This window comes from Eumetopias jubatus, unplaced genomic scaffold, assembly GCF_037043125.1.
Source record: "Eumetopias jubatus isolate StellerSeaLion01/CBP00866 unplaced genomic scaffold, mEumJub1_p1.0 scaffold_7, whole genome shotgun sequence".
NCBI classification, from domain to species: domain Eukaryota; kingdom Metazoa; phylum Chordata; class Mammalia; order Carnivora; family Otariidae; genus Eumetopias; species Eumetopias jubatus.
This window is the reverse complement of record NW_028274813.1, coordinates 96539120-96559357: the sequence shown is the minus strand read 5'-3', so window position 1 is coordinate 96559357 and position 20238 is coordinate 96539120. Positions and strand designations below refer to the sequence as shown.

General features: G+C 38.4%; 1 protein-coding gene across 1 annotated transcript in view; it reads left to right on the top strand.

Moving 5' to 3' along the window:
• PRTG (protogenin) overlaps window positions 1–13711 on the top strand; it is a 120661-nt gene extending 106950 nt beyond the window's left edge. Inside the window, exons 16-20 of the mRNA XM_028099999.1 lie at window positions 6420–6602; window positions 8223–8343; window positions 10107–10272; window positions 12741–12845; window positions 13304–13711. Of these exons, the coding sequence (XP_027955800.1) occupies window positions 6420–6602; window positions 8223–8343; window positions 10107–10272; window positions 12741–12845; window positions 13304–13711 (983 nt within the window). The remainder of the gene's footprint in view (window positions 1–6419; window positions 6603–8222; window positions 8344–10106; window positions 10273–12740; window positions 12846–13303) is intronic.
• The last annotated feature ends 6527 nt before the right edge of the window (window positions 13712–20238 follow it).

Below are 20238 nucleotides of genomic sequence, written 5' to 3'. Positions count from 1 at the left end.
AGGAGGAATTGTTATAGATGACTACTAGATTTCCAGTGGTGGTGTGTCTTGCCCTGGAGTAGCAAACACTGGAAGAAGATCTGGTTTAAGGGAGCAGACTTTTGTACTCAGATGGTCCACATACAAATAAACTGGCCCATATGAATATCAGGGTCCCACTTAAGTACTTAATTCAGACATGCATGCTGGGAAAAGAACAGTTTGCTAAGCAATTAAAAGCTTCAGATGGATTTCAAGAAGGAAATTTGTTGGCCACCTACATATTCTAAACACTTTTACAGTACTAGGCATTTGTACATACATTTTACCTTTTAAAGGGAATATTTACCTAATTAGGATGAACTTTAAAGACCTGTGGATTTAAGATAAAACTCTATGCAATTGTAAAGCAAACAAATGGTGACTTTAGTTGGAATTTTAATAGTCATATATTCATGTTTTCATTATGCCAAAGCCCCACTAAGTAATATTTTCCTAGTCACTGAAGAGACTTGAAAGTAATAAGTACTTGCCAGCAATACAGTTTTATATTTGCATCAGTTATCTATTGCTACCTAACAAACCACTTTAAAAATTAGCCATCCTATTTTCTCACAGTTCTGTGAGTCAGCAATTTGGACTGGGATCAGCTGGGCACTTCTTCTCTTGGTCTGTCCTGAGGTCACTCATGAGACTGAAATCATCTCATGGTTTTAACAGAGTGTGAGTAGCTCAAAAACAGCAAGAGAGAGTTCCAACATCAGGAAGAGAGTGAGCAAGCTGCACGTACAAAGCTTTGCAAACCTCTGCTTGTATCACATTCGCTAACGTCCCACTGGGCAAAGCAGATCAGGTAGACAAGCCTAGAGTTAGTGTGGGAGCGGACTGCCCACGGGTGTGGATTGATGGAGGTACAATTAATTTGGGGCTTACAAACTACCACAATATTCTTAAAATGTACAATTCACTTTTAGTTAATTCCAAAATGATTTATTGACATATTTGACCATGACTAACCTGATTTATCACATGAGCACTTCCTCCCTTTAGCTCTTCATTTGTACCTGCCTAAAAAGAAACAGTATTTTGTTTTGCTTCCTTTTAATGCATTCATTTGTCACTTTCAGACAAGGCTCAGAAAACAACATTTTGCCTCTTTGATTACCCAGTAGTGAAATGGGTTGTAATTGCAGGTTTTTACACCTATATAAGCTGTTCTAACTACATAATCATGCATGGGAGGGGGAAAAATCTATTTTTGCCATTATCCTACTTTTGTGATTTTAAGAAAAATTCTCAGCAAGAAGCTATACCATCTTGTACACGTCCTTTTTTTACAGCTAATGCTAGTATTTCACAGAGGACACAATAAGCAATATAGGTAAAAAACAGTTGAGTTTATTTTTTTTGAGAGTAAAAAACATAAAGGGGGGGCACCTGAGTGGCTCAGTCATTAAGCATCTGCCTTCGGCTCAGGTCATGATCCCAAGGTTCTGGGATCGAGCCCCGCATTGGGCTCCCTGCTCACCGGGAAGCCTGCTTCTCCCTCTCCCACTCCCCCTGCTTGTGCTCCCTCTCTCACTGTCTCTCTCTCTGTCAAATAAATAAATAAAATCTTTAAAAAAATAAAGGGTTTGAGTCACCCACTTTTATTTATTTGTAAGATTTTATGTCTAAGTAAGCTCTATACCCAATGTGGGGCTTGAACTCACAACCCCGAAATCAGAAATCACATGCTCCACCAACTGAGCCAGACAGGTCCCCCTTGAGTCACTCAGTTTTAAACCAAAAGCAAAAAATACATCATGGCATTTAAAGAAAAAAATAAAATGTAAAATGGTCTTTAATGTCTAATTATGGCAACTTTTGGAAAAGGTGATGAAAGTGTAGAAAAAGATGAGGAAAGCAGAAGAGGGAGAATATCAGTATTTCTTTTCTATATATCTACTAATCTATATATGTTTTGTTTATACATATTTATGTATATAATTAATTCACATATTGCCAAGTGGAATAAGATAAAGCATTTTAAAAATGTTCCTGATGACCAGATAATATTTGTGGCTAAAAGTGTATTGGTAAAATGGTTGAGCAGAGATGTGATATGAAATCATACTTGTGTGTAAAGTGAATCAGAAATTAACAGCCTTTACCTTTCTGATATGCAGTAAATCAGCACAAACTAGTCAATTCTTTTAAAATCTAAAAGACACTATAGGAAGTCATGCCCTATACTATAGCAGTTCCTGAACTCTGTTCCTCATAGCATGAATTTCCCACAACCATAAAGACGCTCCTTCTTCAAAAATAAAGTTACATGACTAAATAAATTTAGCCTAAATAAATATGTCATTTCCTCCTATTAGAGATGCACATTGGAAATTAAAATTCTTCAATAAAGGAATTTAACTCAGCATTTGCCGAGTAAATCAGAATACCAATAGTAGGAACAAATTGATTTATTAAATGAATTATTGAGTGATTACTGTGTGGCAGGCTCTTTTCTAGACATTGGCAATACCACAGTGAACAAAACAATGTTCTTTCCCCTTTGAAGCTTATATCTCAGTAACACACAAATATGTAGATATTTAGGTACTGTTATAAGTGGTATTAAAAAAGCTGCAAGGGGGGAGGTGGAAGAGACAGAGTGATGGAGGTAGCAAGGTTAGATCCTTTTGGAAGAAATGACATCTCAGCGGAGCCATGTGAATATTGGAGGAAGTGCAAAGGCCCTGAGATGGAAGTGTGCTTGGCATGTTAGAGGAACAACAAGAAGGCAGGGAGCCTAGAGTGAGGGGAAGAGCAGGCAGTAGGAAATCAGTGGGGTGGAAACCAAGGGCAGATTTTGTAGACCACAGATTTTATTCTAAGAGAGATGAAAGACATCAAAATCTTTTGATCAGATTTATATTTTAAAAGGATTACTTTGTCAACCACCTAAAAGACTGATTATAAGTTGGTAAGTGTAGAAGCTGAGAGACCACTGAATATACAGGTGTCCATGTGAGAGTTAGTGGGCATTTGGACAAGGGTGATAATGAGGAAGGTAATAAGAAGCTATTAGAACATAATTTGAAAGAACGGCCTACAAGGTTTGCTGCAGATTGATGAGGAGCGTAAGGAAAAAAAGAAGCAGAATTGATGGGGGAAATCAGAGGTTTGGTGGTTTTTTTTTTTTTTCAAAATCTCTTTTTTTTTATTATGTTATGTTAATCACCATACGTTACATCATTAGTTTTTGATGTAGTGTTCCGTGATTCATTGTTTGTGCATAACACCCAGTGCTCCATGCAGAACATGCCCTCTTTAACACACATCACCAGGCTAACCCATCCCGTCCCCCTCCCCTCTAGAACCCTCAGTTTGTTTCTCAGAGTCCATCGTCTCTCATGGTTCATCTCCCCCTCCGATTTTCCCCCTTCATTTCTTCCCTTCCTGCTATCTTCTTCTTCTTTTTTTTTTTTTAACATATAATGTATTATTTGTTTCAGAGGTACAGTCAACAAAACCAAAAGAGGTTTGGTTTTTAACATGTTAAATTTGAGATGTGTCCTAGATGTCCGAGTAGAGAGGTTGATTAAGCAGTGGGAGGGTTAAGTTCATGGGAGAGGTACGGAAAAGTATACTAGTGGTATAACTAGGTAGATGATTTTTAAGACTGTGGAACTGGAAAACAATCACTTACAGTGTAGACAGAAGTGAGTTCTGAGACTGCATTCTGGAGCACTTCTTCAGCCTCAAAATCTTATTCTGTGCTTTTTTATCCTCCATGAACACTCCTTTGGCAACAAATAGCTCATATTTTAATATAAGGTTCAATTTGGCACTTACTGAGAATTATCTTGTACAAGCATTATGCCAGCCACCGTAAGCTGTTCAAATATGAAAAAAATTTCTGTTCTCCAGAAGGGGGAGGATCAGAGGTGAGGAAGAAGACTCACTTTCATGGAGTAAATATACTTATGTCAGAGACTTGCCAGTGGTAGTTTATTTAATCCTTTCCAATAACTATATGAGGTGGGAATTATTGCCCCCATGAGGAAATTAAAGTTCAGTAATGTGCCCCAAGTCACAAATTACTTAGTTGGTAGCATGCCAGCATTTGATCAACATTGATCCAACACTGAGGCTATTGTACTGTCTGGTTTCTGAAACTCCTAAAATAGCTGAAGATTCAGACACATATGAAAGGCAGTGGACTGGCATAATCACACTGACTGAGATTCTAGATAGTGTGCTGAGAAAATAGAAGGACAGGCAGATCACTTTAATATTTGGGAACTGCTTTGAGTGAACTGCTTTTTTCCTCATAAAGAAGCCAGAATGTTAGTTTCCTTTTTTTGTGTGAAGGAACACAAAAAAAGGAAAGGAAGGAACGGGAGCACTTGCACACATCCACACAGCTCATTTGCTTATAAAACCTGAATTATATGAAAAGACTTTTTGGGGAACCTGGGTGGCTCAGTTGGTTAGGCTTCTGCCTTAAGATCAGGTCATGATCTCAGGGTCCTGGGATCTAGCCCCACATCTGGCTCTCTGCTCAGCAGGGAGTCTGCTTCTCCCCCTCACTCTCCCTCTCTCTCAAATAAATCTTCAAAAAAAAAAACTTTTAATTTCAGGTAGGGACTGGTTTTTGCCAAGCGTTTTTAAAAATTAAATGTGAAGTATTCTGTGGTAAAATGGAAACTCTATTTATTTATATGTCTATTGTGAAGAAATTGAAATGTTCTTCCTTCTAGTTAATTGTAACTTGTCACAATACATTTTTGGTTTTTATTCACCTGTCTGAGAACATGGTAACAGTAGAAAGACTCTTCCTGATTCTAAATAAGAGTCAGCTTGTTTACTTAACAGTTGTGTACTCAAGTAGCTCACACTCTCTTCAGGGCAGACTGAAACCAGAGAACATGAAAACAAGCCATATTCAGCCCTCGCATAGCTGCTTGGTTGAGCTGCCTCACACCATGTGACCTCAGAGGTGGCCTCCGAATCCTGACCTGAGCTCTGAGATCAACCCACATTTCACTTGCATAATGAAATATACTCTAGCAAGTGTAAGAGAATTCTTAGTCCAGTCTGGCCTGGAGGTGACTGCTACAAGCTATCGTTAAGTTCTTCAAAGCTATCGCAAGGATGCTCTGGGTGAGGGGCGGGCGGTGGTGGGGGGGAGTGAGATGACATCACCTGAGGGAAGCTAGGTTCCCTGTGAATATCGACTCACAGATGCAGTGCGTGCTGGAACAACTTTGTGGTTGAATTCTGTTACACCTGTGTTCTTAACGTGAGAGTTCATTCCTAGGGTGGGAGTCCCCTTTGTAAGAAAAATATTTCCGGGCCATGGCAGAACCAAAAGCAGAAAGACCCCTCAAGGAGTATTAGTACACACATAGCAATCCTTCTTAGCCATCATGCCAACAGAGAAAATTCCTTTGATATCAAGTATCATATATAAATTCAAGTAATGCTGACTTTGGAGAGAAGTAGATGCTATGCAGGTTACTGGTGGTCGTTTTGATAGTTAACCTGAGGTCTAGGTCTTCAACACTGAGGTTCCTATATAACTTTGGAATTTTCCTTCCTGTTTATTTCCAAGAAATCTTAGATAATGATTGGGTGAGCAAGAAATGTATTCATACTTTCAAAAATAATTGTTTCTAATTTAAGAACAAGATCATCTGTCACGGTGATTACCGTTAGTAGTTTAAACATTTCTTTTTCAGTTTTATTTTTTTTTTTAGTAATCTCTTCACCCAGTGTGGGGCTCACACTCACAACCCCAACATTAAGAGTCACATGCTCTACCAACTAGTCAGCCAGGGGCCCCTAAACATTTCTCAAAGAAGAAAAGCCTTTCATATTGGATCTAGAAAAATCTAATTATGACTGTTGAATCTGGGTTCGTTATAAACATTCTTTCTTTACCTATGTTTCAAATATGCTATTCTAAAATGTTTTTAATGCTGTTTGTATCCAATTTTATAAATTTTGAGGGGTAAAAAAACATATAAAAACGTAAACAAAAAAACCTATTACTTTAGAACACTACTCCTAAAACAAAATTACAGAGGACTATATAGAGGCAGCGTGCATGATACAAAGTTAAGTGAAAACTCTAAAATATAAAAAATGCATGTAGTAAATACGTACCCACACATGTACAGTGCATTCATGGGCGTGCGCGCGCGCGCGCGCGCGCACACACACACACACACACACACACACACACACACAAATATACCAAGATGTTAACAAAGGGAGATTAGATTGTCCTCTTATTTATATCTGTCTGTGGATTCCAAACGCTGTACAGTGAACACGGTGTCCCTTTTATAATCAGAAAATATTTGTTAAATAAAGGACCACGATGGTGTGTTTGAAAGAATGAATAAAAGAGAAAAAATTAAGGCTTACTTAATTTGCAATCGATCTCTTTATAGGAGCAATCACCATGGCTTTGTTAGAAAACCTGGTGGCAGGAAACGTGTACATTGTCAAGATATCTGCATCCAATGAGGTGGGAGAAGGACCCTTTTCAAACTCGGTGGAGCTGGCAGTCCTTCCGAAGGAAACCCCTGACTCTAATCAGAGGCCCAAGCGTTTGGATTCTGCCGATGCCAAAGGTCTGTACACCACAGTCACTGAGCTTTCTGAAGAATGTTCAGTGTTTCTTCAGCTCTCCTGCACTGTATTTCTGCTCCTCCTGCGGCCATATCCCTGCACTTGGTTTCTCAAATTGTTGCCAGCGCTGTTCTGATGCTGTGGAGCTACAGGCTGTCCCCTGCACTCCACAGGGAGACCAGCTTACCTCCCAGTCAGCTGCCGTTTTCACCACTGTGTCCCAGTTACTCCTCTTCCCAGCTGCACAGCCACCACACCGAGGAGCCACACGGCCCCGAAAACCGATGGGAGTAGGCTTCCAGGGAGGGTTCGCGGAAATAAACCACTGTGCTGGCTGTGGTGTTCAAGCTGAGAGCATGGTTTTCATTAAGAGTTGTTGCCACAGAAAAACAGCCTTTCTGGAGAGAAAGTTGTTTCTCTCTAGAAGAGCAGTTGGAAGAAGTATCTTCAAAAGAGCCACCCTCAGGGGCACCTAGGTCGCTCAGAGGGTTAAGCGTCTGCCTTTGGCTCAGGTCATGATCCCTGGGTCCTCAGGTCATGATCCCTGGTTCTTGGTATGGAGCCCCATGTCCTGCTTCCTGGCTCAGCGGGGAGCCTGCATCTCCCTCTTCCTCTTCCTCTGCCACTCCCCCTGCTTGTGCTCTCTCTATTTCTTTGTCTCAAATGAATTAAAAAAAAAAATCTTAAAAAAAAAAAAGCCACCCTCACTCCAGGGCAACTGTCCTGTCCCAAAGGAAGCCAGGCCTCCCCCCTGTGGTACAGGACAAGGAACCTTTTCCTCTTTTTGGGGTGGGGGAAGTGCGCCTGCAGAGGGCGATGGGGCTTTAAATGGAGGAAATGCCAACTGAACTCAACAGGATTAAGCGTAGCTCCTCAGATGCCTCAATACATACAGATACTCAATACATACAGATGTGTGTGTGTGTGTACGTGTATGTGTGTGTACGTGTGTGTGTGTGCGTGTGTGTGTGTACACATACAGATAGGTTTAAGCATTGGAGGGAGGCAGCGGTGGTAACTCCCTTATCCTGGGAAAAGGAGAGCAAGGCTCATAGTCACTTCTCAGATACCCGCTATTCAGAGTGTCTGTGGACCAGCAGCATGAGTATTACCCAAGAGCTTGTTAGATGTTCAGAATCATGGGCCCCACCCCAGACATGGTGAATCAGAATCTGTATTTTAAAATAACCCCTAGTGATCATGTGCACATTAAAGTTTGAGGAGCACTGCCAAGTAAATGCAGATATGGACATGGGAAACTCAGCTTTAATATACAGATCTGCTTTTAAGGTAACATGACATGAAAGTTACTGTCTGGTTCAAGAAACATCTATGCTTTGTGCCCTTTAGCATTATAAGTTATTAACTGATGTTTGTGTTTCATATAATATGGTATTTAGAACTGGTATTTGGAATCTTCAGTATGGGAATATATAAACTGATCTTTGAGATCACTGATAAAAAGAGTAACGTGTCTTTTCTGCTTAGACACAGATACTGTCAAACATTTTCCTAGGAGAGGAAGACAAATTACAGAAAAGCAAATAGCTATCTTAGAATTATAATAAATGGACTCATTTATTTTTCTGATTGATACTGAGTAAATGTGTTTCTGCTTTTAGTTTATTCAGGCTATTACCATCTGGACCAAAAATCAATGACTGGCATTGCTGTAGGCGTTGGCATAGCCTTGACCTGCATCCTCATCTGTGTTCTCATCTTGATATACCGAAGTAAAGCCAGGTGTGTTTCCGTGGCTAGACATGTTGAGGTGGTTAAAAAACATTTAAATTACAGTAACCACCAGAAGCAAATTGAAATCCAGTGCCTTCTAGAGTAATTGGGATTTTCCACTTTCAAATAATGTTACTTGAGTTTTTTTTTAATTTTTTATTGTTATGTTGATCACCATACATTACATCATTAGTTTTTGATGTAGTGTTCCATGATTCATTGTTTGTGCATAACACCCAGTGCTCCACGCAGAACGTGCCCTCTTTAATACCCATCACCAGGCTAACCCATCCCCCCATCCCCCTCCCCTCTAGAACCCTCAGTTTGTTTCTCAGAGTCCATAGTCTCTCATGGTTCGTCTCCCCCTCCGATTTCCCCCCCTTCATTCTTCCCCTCCTGCTATCTTCTTCTTCTTCTTCTTCTTCTTCTTAATATATATTGTATTATTTGTTTCAGAGGTACAGATCTGTGATTCAAGAGTCTTGCACAATTCACAGCGCTCACCATAGCACATACCCTCCCCAATGTCTATCACCCAGCCACCCCATCCCTCCCACCCCCCCACCACTCCAGCAACCCTCAGTTGTTACTTGAGTTCTTAATTGCTACAGAGATGTGCTCACTTTGGAAGGAGATTTTTTTTTTTTTGCCATTTGAAAAAAGTTACTGTGCCAATAAAATGTTCTTAAATGAGGCCCTAGTTTCTTCATGTCCTTTTTATTTTGAGCAGTACAAAGTATATCCTTTGGTTTCTTTTTTTAAAATGGCACACTTCGTCTGATGCATATGCTGATTGTGAGGAGATTCCTTACTGTCCGGAATACTTTCATATCTAAGTAGCCTGCCATTGAGAGCTCCTCCCTTATTTCCATAGGACATATGTTTGGAATTCTCTAGACATGGCGTTAAAATAAATGTGATAACTAGGGATTTGTTCTCTGTAAACTCTCTTAGGCAATCTCATTTGTAGTTTGACTTTGGCTAAATTCTCAGCGTGCAGTAAGTTTGTCTATTTCTAACCTTTTATATTTTGGCTTTTGCTTTCATTTATTTTAAGGTTCTTTATTGTATTTAAAAAAAATCAAAGTCAGGTACACATTATTTTTGGATAATCCTTATCGCTAGGCTCACTCCATTAGCCTTGACTATCAGGATTTACTCTTTATGTATGGTACTTGTGTATAAAAACATACTCAGAAAACATTATGTTAGAGAAAGAATTCTAACATCTTTTTGTATATTTGATTAATGTAGTTTTGCTGTACAAGTTTCTCACTTGAAGAATATTTTTATAAAATCTTTCTGTACAAAAAAAGTCTTTATGTACATTGTTCTCTTGATACCTAAATCTTGCCAAAGTGCTGCTGTAAATTTGCCATCATTAACTGGCAAGTGAATTGTTAGGTTAGTGTGACAATCAGGCAGACCTGAAAGAGAACATGTAAATTTTAAAATTATAATTTCTGCATAAATTTGAAGCAACCAACAGTAATAAATAATAGTATTTTGTAAATATTAAGGTTTTTATTAAGTGTAAAAAATAATTTTCTATAAGCAGATACTGGGGCAAAAAGAAAGAAGTTTCCTAAAATCATAAAAGTTTGTAGCAGTGAGTTTGAGGTAAAAATCTAACACTCAGGTCCTGAAGATACTTGAGAAATAAGCATTGAAGAACTCCACTGTTTGTGAAGTCATGATTATAGGCCACATTTGGTACATTCGTCCAGATCTCCTATGAAACTGGAAGATTTCCTTTTCTTGCAATATTTCAGGAAATCATCTGCTTCCAAAACGGCACAGAATGGAACTCCACAGTTATCTCGCACTAGTACCTCCCTAGCCAGTGGGAATGAAGCCGGAAAGAACCTGGGAGGAGCTGTAGAAAATGAAGAATCCTTAATGCCAATGAGAATGCCAAACAGCTTCATTGACGCAAAGGTACTCTGAGCTGAGATACTGATTTGCTGTGTAATCCTTCTGTCCGTTCATCTTCCCTTGATGTGTGAAACTGGCTTGCTAAAAAATCCTATGTTGGACGTATTATCTCCATATTCTACTTGATGAAATAGAAACCAGTTTCACCCAGATCCTTCCTTATGTAAAATATATGGGGAGAAGAATAATAAGGATGGATAAAAGATAAAGGAATAAAAGATTAAAGAGATAGAGAAAAAAAATGAGAAAACAGCATAAAATCAATTAGATGGGATTGTGTGGAGCTAACATGTTTTAGATAAGGACACAAGGGCCATTAGTCTATATTTACTATAATTTGGATTGCCCTGTATTTACTCTGTGGGCAATTTTTTTATTAATCCATTTTTATACTTTGGTTGATTTTTTTTAACTGCCTTGGACATTAGAACATTCCAGGTATCAACTATAGTTTTAAAAATATGGAGTATCTAAATAGATGTCTCAAGATCCTTCCCTTTATGGCTTGAGGAAGTGGGATATAATAAAAGAGTGTCATTGGAGGATTTTACTTCATGTCCTTTCCACTATATGTAATAATAGTACAGTGATAAGCATTAGGAAAACCAACTGAAAATTATTTTTAGTCACATTGCAACATTAGATAGTGTGCATTATTCTAATAGCTCTCATAACCAATGCGGTATAAATCAGGTATCCATAAACTATAGCCCAGCCCAGGCTAGTCCACAGCCTGTTTTTGTATGAGCTAAGAATGTTTTTCACATTTTTAAAGGGTAGTTTGAAAAAAAAAAAGGAAGAGCAGAAAATGAGACAGAGGCCATATGAGCCCTGCAAAATCTAAAATATTTACTATCTGGCCCTTTACAGAGAAGGCTTAACAAATCCTGGCCTAAATTCTTCCCCAACCCTTTCCTAAAATTTAGAATAATAACAGAAATATAACAAAATCTCAGGCAGTTTTGATACTAATTTTTTTTAAAGACTTTATTTGTCAGAGAGAGAGAGGGAACACCAGCAGGGGGAGTGGGAGGCAGAGGGAGAAGCAGGCTTCCCGCTGAGCAGGGAGCCCGTTGCGGGACTCGATCCCAGGACCCTGGGATCATGACCTGAGCCGAAGGCAGACGTTTAACTGACTGAGCCACCCAGGCACCCTACAGTTTAAAATTTATGAAAAGTTTAAGAAGTAAAAACCTTTATCATCTCATTATTTTATTTTTTAAAAGATTTATTTGAGAGTGAGCAGGGGGAGGGGCAGAGGGAGAAGGAGAGAGAATCTCAAGCAGACTCCATGCTAAGTGCTGAGCCTGGTGCTGAGCTCCGTCTCAGGACCCTGAGATCATGACCTGAGCCAAAACTGTCAGGTGCTCAACCGACAGAGCCAGCCAGGCGCCCCTGATATTAAATTTAGTATAATCATATTTAACAGATGCAATCTACTCACATCTAGTGCAGCACTATATATTATGTATATTATGAATAAATAATAATGACTTGATTTTTGTTACTCCTGTTGTCTTTTTTGTTTGCAACTTAATTTAGCTTTTATTTTCTGATACAAATGTAAGCCATTCAACTCATTTCCAATTAATCTAGAACACTGGAACCTAAAACTTCTAAATAAGCATAAAAAGTACTAAAGCACATTGAGGTTCTCTTATTACTAACTTGGAACTGGGCATGAGAAAGGATTAGGAGAAGCGGCATGGGGAAGAAGACATGGAAAAAAAGAGAGAATCTTAAGTGAAAAGAGGCCTTTTCAGAGTGGGGGTCTGTATGAAGCAGAGAAGCCTCATCTCTCTGTTCCCTCGGCTTAGGCTAAGAACTGATCCTCCATTTATTGCCATTTTGTTGAGCATATGCGGGCCCATGGTTTTTTTCTTCCCAACTACATTTTAAGTTTCTCAGATATGTGGAAAGGTTGAAAGAGTAATATAATAAATGCACAAATAATTGTCAATATCTTGTCTATACTTCTATATGTATATTTTTTAAAGATCTTATTTATTTATTTGACAGAGAGAGACACAGCGAGAGAGGGGAACACAAGCAAGGGGAGTGGGAGAGGGAGAAGCAGGCTTCCCGCCAAGCAGGGAGCCCAATGTGGGGCTCGATCCCAGGACCCTGGGATCATGACTTGAGCTGATGGCAGACGCTTAACGACTGAGCCACCCAGGCGCCCCTGTACTTCTATATTTCTATGTATTTTTGTTTGCTGTAACATTTGGAAATAATTTTTAGAATTATTACACTTCACCCCAAATACTTCAGCATGTATCTCTCTCAAGAATAAAACTATTATATCTTTTTGATCACTAACAAATGCCTTGTATTTGTGGGGTACTGTTTATGTAAAAAAAGAAATAGTGATGTCCCTGATGGTTTTTTCTTTTAATATTTAAAAATTTTGTGTACTACTTGTAATAAACTGAAATCTGTAGTATTTACATTTTCTCGTTTTATTTCTCCAGGGAGGAACTGACCTGATAATTAATAGCTATGGCCCTATAATTAAAAACAACTCTAAGAAAAAATGGCTTTTTTTCCAAGATTCTAAGAAGATAAAAGTTGACCAGGTAACCCACCTAAATGAGAAAAATTTTTGGCAACCTATGGTATCATGAAATGATAAAAAGAGAGGAAAATGTAAATGAAGGCCTTAATTTTCATGTTCTGTCTGGATATGATTTTATTAACTTGGGGCATAACTCTGTGGAAATCCATGGTGCGTGATCATTGAAGTGACAGTTGGAATAGTAACCAGAGCTGTAGTTTTCAGCAGGGAATGGGGGGCAGTGGAGGAAGGGATGTGGCAGGAGTTAGCATCAAAAATCACTGAAGAAGCCTTTAGACACTTCACTTGCCCCAGTAATCCTGATGTGTTGCCACTTGGGTGGGGGACTACTGACCTAGATCATCTCTTCATGATGATGGCCTTCAACCCATATCCTTGAACATACAGACTACGTAAAGCCATATTTATTATTTTTCAAGAGCACTCTATCATCACTGATGGTGTTTTATGTATTTTTAGCCTCAAAGAAGATTTGCTCAAGCGGTGTGCTTTTACCAGCCAGGCACTACTGTGTTGATCAGTGATGAAGACTCTCCCAGCTCCCCGGGTCAGACAGCCAGCTTCCCAAGACCCTTTGGTGGTATTGCAGCTGATACTGAGCACTCAGCCAATAGTGAAGGCAGCCACGAGACGGGGGATTCTGGAAGGTTCTCCCATGAGTCCAATGACGAGATACACCTGTCCTCGGTCATAAGCACCACCCCCCCAACTTCCAGTTCCTTCACTGGCAGTGAGTCAGGTGGGGATCCCTCCTTGAGGAAGCGTGAGGACCCAGCAGTGCTGCTGGATGCTAAGCAAACTTCCTCCTTGGTTCTGCAGCCGCCATCCACCATGCTGCGCTTTGATAAAAATGATTTTCCAATCTAGAGAGCCATGTTCAGGTATTGCCACCTTTAAGTCTGTTCGAAGGACAATGAACAGGGAGCCAAAGCCTTCTGTGAAAATCTTGGTGTCTTATTGGGTATTTCAGCTTTTTTTTTTTTTTTTTGAATGTGTTTTGTTTTTTTATGTTTAAACTCCTGTATTTTGAATGTGTCATTGTCAGCAATGTGAAGAGACAGTCAAGAGATTTGACTGGATTATAAAATATATCACTGGAGCAAAGGGAAGACTTTGGAAAGCCCCTTTGCTGACTATCTACCTCAGTTTGCCAGGTGGCAAACTCAGAAGAGACAACTTTGTTACCTCGTTTATTGTGGTAGTTTATCTCCGCTCCATAACCAATGATACTTCCTAGTAGCATTTTGTTTTCATTGCTGTACGTGTAGTGCGTGTGATCAAAGGAGTCATATAGGTATATGAGTAAGAATGTTTATCTGAAGCTCTGATTTTTTTTTTTTTTAAAGAAAACTCTGACATCTGCATGGTTTGGAGAATGTCGTGCCTCCACTGTGAGGACTGTCGAACCACCGAGAAGAGAAAAAGTGGGACTGTTGATTTTAACGAATGACCAAAACAAAGAAAAAAGTGTCTCTCTTTTGAGAACAGAACTATTCAGTAGCATATAGGAAATCCTGTGGCTTCACTGGCCTTTCTGATTTGGGCATTAGAGCCTGAGTGCTTTACCTGCTGTTCCCTAAAGCTCAGCTGCCTACAGCCGTGCCTTTTCTACCTTCCCCTTTGCCTGACGGTCGGCCAAAGGCTGCACTGTCTTGTTTGCAAAGCATCCTCACCATTTCCAGAATTAGTTGCAAAACTCCACGCAGAAAACAGATTTTTAAAGAGAATTGGTTAGAGTTTTTGTTTTTTAAGCCCACCTTGACTTAAAAAAGGGTAAAGAAATTTCATAAAATATTAAGAATAAAGATAAATGCAACAGTAGACCATAAAATGAACTAGAGGTTATCATGGTAACAGTGCCTTCCATTATATATTATGAAATTCTTTGCCTTATACCTTTTTAATATTCATGAAGTTGTTCAGGACGGGAGTACAGGAAGTTGCCTTAAGAGTTTCTTGGATTTTATCAATAACTATTTTGATGTATAGTATCTTACCAAAGCATTTTAGTTCGTCTTCATGCAGGTTTGGTTTAGGGATAAGTATTCAGAGCTCTACCACCTTGTTTGTATTTTCTTGAATTCGTAAGAGAATTTGGTACTCTATTTATAATCTTCTTTCCATGTCAATGCTGTGAATGAGGAATGCTAACTCCAGGAGTGAGTTAATCCTCTTGCTGGTTTGAAATCAGCAAACTGTTTACTCAGCCACATAGAATAGGTTTTCTTTCAGTCATGAGACAGTTACCTACTAGGTACCCAGCAGTGGAAGAGGAAAAAGAATTAAACACACGGTGTAGAGAGGGGACCCCATATTTTTTGGTAAGTATTTCTTCACATTATCTGGAAATGACTTCTGAGCCTCATTTTTTAAAAGGAATCTTAATGGATTTCCCCCTTGAAACCTTTGGCTTACGGGGTGGGTGGGGAAGTGATGCTAAATGGTGTTCTAAAATCAAAAGAATATTACTGGGTGTAACGGTCCCACCTCCATCATCTCCTATCCCAGTGTCTGATGATGCACCTCTTATTGTTTCTTAATCTGCAGTTTTGTGCCAAACTGGATGTGTTCAGAAGCAGACCAACATTAAGTGCCAGCAACCACTTGTGAATAAAGTCAAAGTCCCCATTTAGTTATCTAAGTAGGGGCTTCATGGCAAAACAAAAAAAGCAGAGCTTTAGGTGAACAATCTGAGGCAAGGAAAAATGCTCCTCCTGCCTTTATAGCTCCTGTTTTATACTACCTCCTTTTAAAGTTATTCTAGTGTTATTTTTTTCCTGTACTCAGGGAACATTTTGTTACTTTTAAGCTGCCTCATGCAAGCATGGGCAGATTGACAGGGTATGGTGTCTTTTGGTTCATAAGTAGTTTTGTGGGGCCAACTTTTATCAGCATCCAAAATTAAGGAATGTAAGGAGTTTGCTTTATTTTTTAAATTTTCATTAAAAGGCAGATAAAATCTAAAGTTGAAACATCATCCATCATGGTTATGGAAGATGTGTCCAGGGCTACATGAATTCGAATCATTTTAAAAGTCTAAAGAAGATCTGAAAGTCCTTGAGGAAAGTATTTTGTTTTTGTTTTTGTTTTTCGATGAATAGGCCCATAGTTATTGTAGATCTTTAGGCTATAACTGTTTGCTAATTATTTACCAGTACATTTTTACTTTTTCACCTTTTCATTGTGTTCTTATACAGATTTTTTTCATAATAATTCTGTTACCAAAGAATTTTCAGTAGAAAGTAAAAATTTGACTATAATTTCCCCCAAAATTGAATTAACTAGAAACATCTATAGGTATGAAGCTTATATAAGTAGTTACTAACCCAAAATAATAGGGTTTATATTGATTGTTGTAGTTAAATAGACTAGTAATTTCTACCTACCTTATTGTTACCAGAGCATTTAAAATAAGTTCTTTACCAGCAGGTAGTTCCAAAGAATTTCAAGTATAATTTTTTTTTCTTCAGCAAGTAAATCTTCATAGACAGTATTAGAGTAAAGTATTTTTAAATTGTTGAAACTACTTGTTGGAGAGAAAAAAAAATCTTTTCACCAAAGATAAATATTTTGGTCTCATTGAATAAGATGTTTAGTATACACCAAAGACTTCTTTTTACTTGGCCAAAGCTAGCTTCTTTGAAGTCTTAAGTATAAAACTGTAACTAAAATGTGAAGGTTCTCATTCATCTCTCATAGTGGTGTTACCTCATGGCATTTCATTCCAATGGGGTTAATATGCAAATGGTAACTATTTTCTTTTCCAAAGACTTATTTGCTGTAAGTACTGATACACGCATGCCATTTTTATGCCAAATATTACAAGATACTGCTCATCAGTATTTTCATACCAAAGACCATTAAAGTATATAGATTAGCCTATAAGTAAGTAAAGATGAGCAGATTTGAAATAAATTTATTTAGAGGCTGATAGGAATCTAGCTTTAGTAGCAAAAGATATCAAAGGGCTAAGTTTACATAATTAAAAGCAATACAATTATGTTGGTATTTATCAGTGTTTTTATTCAAGTACTTTTTATCAGCAAATTATAAAAAACCAAAGATATTTAAGGTTACCTCTGCATATAGACAAATTTAGTTGTACATTAAACTGTTGTTTCTTGTTTTTATGTCAACCAAACTTGTCTCTCCAGAGCCCAGCCTGTATCCAAATAGCATACATAGGGACTTTCCATCAAATCTGCTGATTCAGCCACAGGATGTTTTTGCCAAATGATGTGATTACTCTCGTAAGCACCTTGAGTGTGAGATGTCAACAGAAATCTCAGCAAGTTTTTCCATTCCAGAGCATATGGCAAACCCTGAATTAGCCTGTGCAGTCTTCCTCCTGCTTAAAGCATTACCTGGTTAACTCAGAAGGCTTGAGGCAGTCCCAAAATAATAGGGACATTCTCATCTCTGGTGAGCAGTGGCATATAGTGGGCAAACAAATATCACTGTTTAAGTGGGCTATCCTTCGATTGATGTGCTCTTTAAAGTTGTCCATAAGTCGAAATATTTTAATTGCATCAAGGGACCCTAGTGTTTCAAACTTTAGGGGAAACCTTGGGTGAAACCATAATCTTTTTTATGAAATCTGGGGTTTTATATTTTGATTAGCCGAAAAGGAAAGACACAGCTTTATCCACTAAATAGCTTTTAAAAAATTGGCTTTGGCACACCAGGGAAATTCAGTCCTCGGTGAAATGCCTTTTATTAGCCTTTGCTTCAAACAAGAGCACCACCAACACTGGGGATAATGACAGTGATTTGCATTAGTTTGTCTTGACTTTGTTAAGGACTTCGGCCAGAAACTTGCTCATGTTGACTACTCAGGATCACTGGTCAAGTCCATTTGGAGACAACTTTGAAGAGTGTCCTGAAAAGATGAAATTGAAAGTATCTTTTTATTTTTATGCAAGAATATCCAGATGTGGTTCCATTTCAGTGGTGGTGTAGTGATTCACATATGTTTCTGTTTCATTGAATGTAAATTTTTAATACTGAATGTAAAAAAAAAGTTTCAACTATATGGAAAGAGTCATGATCTTTCTAAGACTAAACATGTATTTTGTAAACTGTGTTCCTGACAATTTGCCACATGGGTCTCTGGTAAAATTGCTTCGGTTTAATAGAATAATTTTTTGTGGGCTGTGAGCACAGAGTAGAGGGTTCTGGAGATTTCCATATACAACCAGTTGTCTACTTGTGACTTTTATTGGTGTTTAGGAGAACATATACATAGAATTCTGTGTTAAGTTGATTTATGCTCAGGACATAAGATCACAGGCTAATGCAATGTGTATGTTTTCAGGCTTTAATCTTCTCAGGCAGTTTCCCTTTTTAAGCCTTTGAAAGTGTTTAGGATTATGACAGTCTTGCATTTTTATCAGACAGATGCTATATTTTCTTAATGCTGCTGTAACAAATTACCACAAACTTGACAGCCTTAAAATAACACAGATTTATTACCTTCCACTTCTGTAGGTCACAAATCTGACACAGGTCTCACTGGGATAAAATTAACGTCTGTTTCCTTGGGTTTTTTTCTGGCTTTTAGAGGCTGTGAACTCTTTCCTCTATCTTCACTCTGACCCTGCTTCCATCATTGTATCTTTTTCTGACCCTAATCAGGAAAGGTTCTCCAATTTTAAAGACACATGTGATTACATTGGGTCCACCTGGATAATCCAGGATAATCTCCCCATCTCAGAATCCTTAACTTAATCACATCTGCAAAGTACCTTTGCCACATATGGTAACATATTTAGAGTCCAAGGATTTGGGCATGCACTTCTGTGGAGGGCCATTATTTTGCCAACCGTAGATACATTATTACTGTAGAACCGTAGAATTCTGATCCCTACAAAATGTTTGTTGCATTATAGAGATTGGAAGTCTGAAGTCATGTGCCCCTTAGGGATCTTCAAAATCTCAAAGCTATGAAAACCTTGGCTTGTAGTTTATCAAGTGTACACATTAAACTTCCTTTCTAGATCACTTGCAAAAACAATTCAGCTTTAAACTTTTTGAATATGTGCTTCGTAAATTAACGTCTCAGTTCTATGCATTTAACAGAAAGTTTCCTTGGCTCTAATTTATGGAAGTTCATCAGAAATTTTTGATAACTGTTCTTATTATAGTTGAACTTCCTGCTTTTCTCTTAAGTAATTATATTGCTGGGGGAGGGTTAGGGGAAAAAAACCCTCAAACATAGGGACTCAGTAGGTGAACAGGATCATGCTCACACCCATTCTTCATCTTCTAACAGCATATTTGCAACATGCCACCTTTCTACCTTTTAAATCAGGTTTATTTCTTCAGCTTCACCAGCTGTTTTATTTTCAGTGTGGTAACCCCTCGATTTCCCATCAACCTCAGCAGGAGCCTCCACTCACCTTATCAGAATGTGCACATCCAAAGCAATGTTATCTTCCTTGTCATGCTCTTTCTTTGATTTTAGTTGTCCCTCTTCCTGGAAAGTTTAGATTCCACAGCTCAGGTTGGTTCTAATTCCTGGATGGTTCAAGTCAAGCCTTCTTTCAGTTTTGAAGGATAGTGTCTAATTCTAACCCTAATTTTCAGTATGTCTTAACTAAGGAGATAAAGCTATCTCCATTATGGGGTAGAGACCATGGTGATATTCTGAGCAGGGATAATGTGCTGGTCATTTTTCAGCTGCTTTTGACCCCAGTCTCTAGGAAGAGATAATGCGATTTACTGAGCATATGCAGTGTGCCAAACACATGCTTCATTCCTGCAGACTACTACGTTCTGCAAAGCAAATATTTCCCCCATTTTAGAGATCAGGAAATTGAGGTTTAAAATACCTAACTTGCCAAAGATCACAGCTGGTTAAGTGGTTTAGCCAAGATACAAACCAAGTTGGTTTAATTCCAAAGTTGATAGGATTTTTACTAGGATACATTTTCTCAGCTAAGAAATTGTATTTAATTACTTAGGCTTGTGGTGCCTTCTGCTATGTCAACACAACCTGTCCACATAGTAATAGCCATTCAACAGAAGTCTTAGTTGTGTCCATTTATTCACAGGAGGAATTTAGGAGGCTGAGCTGTAACTCACCTCTTAAAATCTCCTAACCTCCCTCTTTTCTCTGTTAAAACCTTCAATTTCTCTTAGCCAATACTGCCTGAAAACTGGTGCTTCTGCCTAGGGTTGCATTAGAAATATGGTAGTTATGGTTTCCGGAGTCCTTATCTATTCAGGCATTTGCGTAATAGATTAGGTGTTCAGAATTCGATTTTATCTTGTGTGATTTTTCTATAGTCCCCATATCCAAATAGGAATTTATTAACTGGAAAAAGCTAAGTGTGTAACCAGTCATCCTTCCTTGCTAGATCTGGAGTCGATAGTTTTTATATGAATTACTACCT